Source organism: Canis lupus, chromosome 31 (genome assembly GCF_048164855.1).
Source record: "Canis lupus baileyi chromosome 31, mCanLup2.hap1, whole genome shotgun sequence".
Lineage (NCBI taxonomy): Eukaryota > Metazoa > Chordata > Mammalia > Carnivora > Canidae > Canis > Canis lupus.
Window position 1 is genome coordinate 31,442,160 of NC_132868.1, and position 7,458 is coordinate 31,449,617.

Genomic DNA, 7,458 nt, shown 5'->3' on the forward strand with positions numbered 1-7,458 from the left:
TAGAGCACACGGGACTGGGTGCTCCGGGGTAGGGGCACGATCTGCACAGCTCTGGGCCTGGCTGCAGGAGTGACCCGGCTGTCCTGTGTCCTCCCAGCCTCTGCCTGTCCTGGGGGAGCCCCGGATCCTCGGCTGTGTCCCCTGGTGCCCTGGGCTCCGGGCCTGCAACACTGTGAATGGACCTAAAGTACCATGTTGTGTAATTTAAAAGCATCAGAGTCAATTTTGTGTAAAGTTAACTTATCCTTTATTACAATAAAACTCTATAAGCCATTATACAGGTTAAAGGTTAAAGAAAAACTCAAAATATAGAAACAGTGAAATAACAGGTGAGGGCAAGCCCCTGTTGGGCTGCAGCCATCACGAGCCCCGCGGTGGGAGCTGGGGCGGGCTCCCGAGGTGGTCAGGGGGCTGCTAACGGGTCAAAGCAGGTTGTTCCAGAGGGAGGTTGCAGGTCTGGCCCTCTGGGGACCCCGATTGCAGGCACCAGGGCCTACTCCTCCGGGGTGGCCATGGGAGCAGGGGGCTCCTCCTCATCGGGGCAGGGAACCATAGGTTCGAACAGCACGTGCACCACCTTCACCTCAGGAACCAGCATCTCTGCCTTGACCAAGTCCTCATCTCCAGCAGCCACTATCCCTTCAGACCCTGAACCTTCCCCAGGCTCCACAGTGGGAGCTGGGGCGGGCTCTTCGGGTGGCTCAACGGGTTGCTCCATCCCCGAGGCCAGTTGCTCCATCGAGTTAGGTGGCTGGGGCACATCCACGACCTCGAGAGCAGGGGGTGGCGCCTGCTCCTCCTCCAGGGCTCCCAGGGGTGCAGGGGACTCCTGCAGGGCAGCAGTGACCACTATCTGCAGGGGCTTTGCCTCCCCAGCAGGCGGCTCATCGCAGGCCAAGCCCTCAGCCCCAGCAGCCAGGCCCCACGGGGCAGCAGGCCCCACGGTCGGAGCTGGGGTGCGCTGCAGAGTGGGTTCAGGGTGTTTTCCTCGGGCCAAAGCTGTAGATCCAAGAAGACAAAGTATCACCACCAGGACGGACTGTCCACGTCCCTCCCAAATCAAGGCCACTCTTCCCACCACTCCCCGTGTGTGAGGGCAAGAGCCCTGGGAGGTGTCCCCAGGCTGCAGCCCGTGGGGTGGGGTGTGAGCCCACCCCTGCTCCCGGCCCAGCTGCACGGAGGCTGCATCCGCGGGCCCCCCCTGTCCCCAGCTCGGCCACCCCCAGTCCTCCTCACCCCCAGCCTCTCGCTCCGCTGCATGGAGGCGTCTGAATTGCCTCAGGTGACGCAGGGCCCGGAGATGCGCATCTGTGCCCGGCATGTGCTGTCTTAGTATTTGGAGGAGTTTTATAAGGGAGGGAAATTCTGGGAACTGATGAAAGTCGTCCCCATAATAATTCAACCATATTTCCATCATGAAGGAGATGGCCCTGGGGAGGGACAGGCGGGCACAGGCGTCAGAAGACAGGGCTCCGTCACATGCAGGTGTCCCGGGGAAGCCCTGCAGGACCCGGGGCCTGGCTTCCCGCGCGGGGTGTCGGAGGCCAGTCCTGCTCCTCGTCCCCCTGCCACCTGGCGGTCCTGCCTGCCACAGGCCTGCTCCCTGAGGAGGGGCTGGGATGCAGCCTCTGTGCGGGGAGCCCAGGCCCAGCGGGGTGACCATCACCATCTCTCCTGGAGAAGCGGGGCTCCCTCCTCAGCCTGGTCCCTGCCCACCTGCCCCTTGAGTCCACTGGCAGGCATCAGGGGACGGGGGGCGTCTGGCCTGTCATTGCCCTCACTGCACACACTGTCGCTCTGGGAAGCTCCAAGGCAGGAGGGCTCGGGCTCTGTGTCCTGCCAGGCCTTGCCAGGAGCCGCCCAGGACCGCCACCTTCCCTCCTGTGGCTCTGGGCTGCCTCCCTCCCGAGGGGCCCCCGGGGGTGTCCTTCCACTGACTCTAATCTCCCATCTCCCACGGGGCGGGGGCCGCCTGGTCCGGGAGCCCTCACCGGCCCTCCTGAGCACCTGCTGTGCCCCCGGGTCCAGGTGCCACCAGATTGGGGAGTGCGATGCTCCCCACCCCCTCTGCTCTGGGTCCCAGGTGTGGGGCAGAGAGAGGGTTGGGGGGGATGGAGAAGGTCTCCCTGAGGGGTCCCAGTGCCTCCCACCAAGCCCGCACCCCATCCACCGCTCTCCTTCGCTCTTTTCCAGAAGGGGCGTTAGACCTTTTCCCTGTCACAGGAATTGCAGATGTGTGGGGTGAGGGGGCAGCCCCCCCACCGCCCCACAGCCCCTTCGCTGCCCTCCAGGAGAAGGAAGGCCCTCCTGCAGGAGCCGGAGTCACTCACAGTTTCCAGCACTGCAGGACCACATCGTTGTTACCCCACGCATCTGCGATGCACCCATACCTAGAGGAGGGCGGGGACATCCCATGAATCGTCCTGTGGATGCAACCTCATCATGGGGGCTGTCACCCTCTGACCCCGACTAGGCCGGAGCCCCGGGGGCCGTCAGCTCTGTGCGTGGGGCCACGGGCAGCTCCCGGAGAAGCGCCCGCACCTGCTGGGGCCTCCTGAAGGCTTGAGCATGAAAGGGTCCGGCCAGGCCCATGGCCCATATCCTAGTGGGCTTGGGGGGTCCCGGGGTTCCCCGGTCTGGCTGCCCCAGGACACAGACCCCCGATAGACTCTCAAACCTCCCTTTCAATGGGGAAACAGGCCGCTCAGGACCCTGGTGATGGGGGGGCGGGGAGGAGGCACAGGCCTGGTCACGGGGAGGAGGACGGCTGCTGAGCACAGGCACAGCCCCTCTGGCCGACCCGCCACAGGCCAGGCCCCGGGGCTGCCCTCCAGGACCCCGCTAGGCCCTGGGGGACCCTGCTCCAGGCGGGGGAGCAGCCCGAGGCCGGGAAGCTCACACCATCCCCAGCCTCCCCAGCAGCAGGTGGCCCAGCCCTGGGCTGCGGAGGGGCAGGTGCTCACTCGGTGAACAGCAGGTCCAGCACCTCGTCCGTGGTGGCGAATGTACGATAATCCTCTAAAAAGCTGAAGATGTAGATGACGTCCCTGCGCTGCAAGGCGAGCAGCAGTTGTCGGACTTTGTACTCCAGCAGCTCCGTCCGGGTGAGCTTGGTCAGGACGATCTGATGCCCCTTCCCGGCCGCGGCCCCTGCACCCTGAGGTGGGACAGAGGGGACGTGCAGCCTGCAGGGAGCCGCCAGGAGACCTGGGATCCCGCCCCGGCAGGCCCTGCGCTGGGGCCCTGTGGGCTTGAGGAGCTGGGGCTCCCTCTCCCGCTCAAGCTCCCTGCCTGTCTCTTACACAAACAGGACCAACTATGCAATAGAGAAACAATCTCAGAGGATAAATGTTCAAAATATTTGGATCAGTACAAGGACCTCCAGAGACACAGAGAGAGAGACCGAGAGAGGCAGCCGCACAGACAGAGGGAGAAGCAGCCCGTGCAGGGAGCCCAGGCGGGGCTCGATCCCGGGCCTTGGAGATCAGGCCTGGGGGAAGGCAGGCGCTAACCCCCGGGGGACCAGGCCTCCCCTGAGGGCTCTATTCTGATGTTCCCACACATCTGTGCGCAGGGACTCTGCATCTGGCCCAGGCAGGGGCAGGGCCATGGGGGCAGGTGTGGGGAGGAGGGGATCCAGACTCATGTGGGAGCAGGAGTGTCGGGGGGCCCAGGGGGTAGCAGGCTGGCTTCTGGGACCCGGGGCCCTTCCTGCCGCATCGGGGCCCGGGTGTCGGGGGGCCCAGCCCCTGCACTCACCCTGAGCCCGCGCTGGCCTCCATTAGCTGCGCAGGGCACCTCCCTGCTCCTGGAGGCGGTGGGGCAGACGACCCCTTCCTCCCGCTCGCGCCCCACGTCCCGGGTGGAGCTCTGTGGAGACAGTGCCCGGCAGCCAGGCAGGAGGCCTCAGCGCCAGGTCTGGCCCCCTCGGCTGGGCCGCACCCCCAGCTGCCTCCACCCAGACACCCCACAGTGCAGGCGGCACCCACCACCCCTGGAGAGAGGAAAGGGATGCGGCTGCAGGGCCTCGGGGTGACTCTGGGGCGGGTAGAGGACCTCAGGAACCCTGTTTCCCCCCTGCCCACCTCGACATCAGGGTGACCCTGAAGGGATCCCCGGGGAACCTGCCGCCCTGCAGCGTCCCCCAGCCTGGATGGGACCTGCCCACACATCCCTGGTTCCCTGAACCTGAGGAGGAAGGAATGGGGCTCGCAGGATGGTGGCACAGGGGGCCTGGCCTGGCCTGCGCTGTGTTACCTGACGGCGCCTCCTGATCACCGCCCTGATGCCTTGGTACCTATGCTGGAGCCACTGCCTACAGCATAGGAACAAGCCGCACCCCTGGGGTTCCTGGGAGCCAGAGCCCCCAGAGGTGGGCCGGCAGCAAGAGAACATCCTCCAGTAGCAGATGTCTCCAGCCAAGTGAGCCTGAGCTGGGGCTGCACTGGATGCGGGTGCCTGGTTACGGGGGTTCCGAGTTCTGTTGGGCTCTGTGACACGGCAGTGACCTCACTTCCTGGGACCCCCTCCCTGACCCACTCCTGGAGGAAGCTGCAGGGGCAGCGCTCGTGCTGCCGACGCCCCCCTCCCTGCAGGCGAAGGCCTGTGCACACAGGGACACAACCACACCCCTGTCCACAGGCCCCAGGGAAGGACTGTGTGCACCCAGGGCCCAACCTGAACACACGCCTGGGTTCAGACACGACTGTCCAGTCTTCCCCGGTTTGACCCTGGAGAAGCTGTTGTGCCCGTCGGGGATGGTCTGCATCTTGCCTGTGGGACAGGGGTATCCTAGCGGGTGCTTCTCCCAGACGTCCCCAGGCCACTGTGGCCTCATATCTATGACCTTGGAGGCGGGTGTCACCTGCAGGACATACCTCCACCCACACGTTCTTCCTTGGTGTGTACATGCGTCCAGGCCCACGAGGTCCTGTGTGCACAGGACTAACACACTAATGTTACCTATATGGCAGGGCTGTTTAGCTGTAAAATACTGCAAAAAACTACTTATTACAATGTCTGCTATTTATTGGTGTCACCAGTGATGTCAATGATAAGAGTCTTTTAAAAAGATACTTTTAAGATTATACTTTATTATACAGCTCTAAAGCCACACATGTTTTAAAATCCTAAATCCACATTGGGCCAGAACAGCTGGCTGATAAATAGATTACATTCCAAATATGTGTCAGTAGACACCATTAGCCAAATTGAAAAAAAAATAATAGAAAAAGAGAGGCACTTTCTAGGGACAGTGTCCTTTACATCTCAAGACTATGTCTTGTTTTTTACATGTGGTATCTTATAGTAGTTGGAATTTTTGGTATTTTAAATAAAGGGATTATTTTCCTCAAACACACACACACACACACACACACACACACGGGCACCGGTACCCTCATTCTGGAGGCCCAGAAGATGACAGTCCCCCCGGGGCAGGGATGGGCAATAGCTCCCCACGATCCTAGGCTCCTGAATCCAAGGCAAACCCTACAGAAGGTGTCGGGGTCTTGGCCTAGAAGGGGTGAGGCCGTCCTCATCCTGAACCCCTGCCTGTCGTGCGTTCCGGGCCCTTCCCTCGTTTCCCCTGGGTGAGCTGTGGACGGCGGTGCCCCCAGTGGGTCGCCCTGACCTGGGCCCTAGGAAACCTGCCGTCAGTCGCAGAACTGAACGTAGACAGGAGGCCCTGACTCTCCAGCCTGACCCCGACTGAACTGAAATCATGTGGTGTGTCCACGCACACTGACCGAGAAACAGAGACACGGACACACACGCAGACACATGTGCAGAACCAGGAAGTTGGCAGAGGAGAAGCAACATCATTGAAGATCATTAAATAAAAAAAGAAAGAAAGCTGAATCTCAAATGGAGAAAATGGAGCAATTAAAATAGAATCATGAAAAAATAATTCATCAAACCAAAAAGCAGAAAGAGGGATAAAGAGGCAGGAGCACATCGGTGACACAAAGCGGCAAGCCTCGAATGTGAGGATGATCGTGCCTCACGGACTCCACGGAACACAAGTCGAGCAACAAGCAGCACCTTCCAGCAAAGGCCTAAGTGGATTATTTTGTGTTGTTTTGATTTAAAGATTTTTATTTCTTTATTCATGAGAGTGACAGAGAGTGAGAGAGGCAGAGACATAGGCCGAGGGAGAAGCAGGCTCCATGCAGGGAGGCCGACGTGGGACTCGATCCCAGGGCCCCAGGATCAGGCCCTGGGCCGAAGGTGGATACTCAACCCCTGAGTCACTTGGGGGGTCTAGACTAAGCTAATTAAAATTTACAAGTGATTGTGAATACTCTGTTTGTAATGTGGTGAAATTTCTGTTTACTAAGAAAGAGAGGGCACCCTGGGTGGCTCAGCGGTTTAGTGCATCTTCACCTTACACCAAATACAAAAACTAACTCAAAATGGATTAAATCTAAATGCAGGACATAAACTAAAACCTCTTAGAAGAAAACATGCAGATAATCTTTTGACCTTGATTTTCGCATAGAATACTTCAATATGGCACAAAAAGTACTGGACTTCAGTGTTAAATGCTCTTGTTCTTCAAAGGACATAATAATGAAAATAAAAAAGTAATCCATATAATGGGATAAAATGTTTGTAAATCATATACCTAATGAGAAACTTATTTCCAGAATATATGAAAAGCACTGATAAGTCAATAATAAGTACAAAAAGCTCAATTTAAAAAAAATGGGCAAAGGATATATAAATAGACATTTCTCCAAGGAAGATCAGAAATTGCTGATAATTACTTGACAAGATACCCGACACATTTTCAATTTTCATTGTATCCATTACCAAAGCATCTAACCATACCGTGAAATAGACTCCTATATGTACCACACCGTACAGAACAGTGCCGCTTCCTAGATACTTAATGCAGTTGTTCCTCAGGACAATCCTATAAAATAGGTATCATGGTCCCCATTTTATAGATGAGGAAATTGAGGAAAAGGTACTTCATCAGAGTTTTACAAAGAGCAGGACGTAGAACTAGGATTTCATCTCAAACTTTTATTAAGTCCACAAGTCCAAAGATGACTTTTAGAGCTGTAAACTAAGTATTATATTAATGTTTTGGTCTATTCAGAGTTTTTCAACTACAAGGAATCTGAATTTATAAATTGTAAGTTTTCTAGAAATATTTGCTTTTTCTAAATGATCAGAATAATTAACAAAGTTTTATTCTTATATTTTCATAATCTCCTACATATGTAGGTTTATAGATCTACAACCTTTCTCATTATAATAAGGCTTCATTCAAATTTCTGTTCTCCTTCCTTTTTGGTGGATTAAGATTGATGAGATTTGGTGGATTAAGATTTCATTTAGAAATTAATCATTTTATTTTATTAATATTTTATATTTAGAAACATTTTAAATAAATATACTTAACAATGGATTTACTCTACTTTTTATTTTTATCCATTATTTTATTTCTGT

The 7,458-nt window shown here is 56.2% G+C and overlaps 1 protein-coding gene across 1 annotated transcript; it reads right to left on the reverse strand.

The window, feature by feature from the left end:
* Window positions 1-223: 223 nt before the first annotated feature.
* On the reverse strand, window positions 224-4,614 carry LOC140622254 (ral guanine nucleotide dissociation stimulator-like). The gene is made up of 6 exons (XM_072807954.1): window positions 4,258-4,614; window positions 3,760-3,870; window positions 2,964-3,157; window positions 2,331-2,390; window positions 1,237-1,430; window positions 224-999 (listed from the first exon to the last, which is right to left on the reverse strand). The coding sequence occupies exons 1-6, from the start codon at window positions 4,393-4,395 to the stop codon at window positions 494-496; spliced, it is 1,203 nt and encodes a 400-aa protein (XP_072664055.1). The 5' UTR covers window positions 4,396-4,614; the 3' UTR covers window positions 224-493.
* Window positions 4,615-7,458: the final 2,844 nt, after the last annotated feature.

What these genes read in the sequence shown, in the direction of transcription:
- LOC140622254 (XM_072807954.1), bottom strand. Translation starts at nt 4,395, where the DNA reads ATGTTCTCTTGCTGCCGGCCCACCTCTGGGGGCTCTGGCTCCCAGGAA. An exon ending in GTCCTGCAGTGCTGGAAACT is followed by an intron (nt 1,431 to 2,330) that starts GTGAGTGACTCC and finishes GTCCCTCCCCAG; the next exon opens with GGCCATCTCCTTCATGATGG. An exon ending in AGCGGAGCGAGAGGCTGGGG is followed by an intron (nt 1,000 to 1,236) that starts GTGAGGAGGACT and finishes TTGGATCTACAG; the next exon opens with CTTTGGCCCGAGGAAAACAC.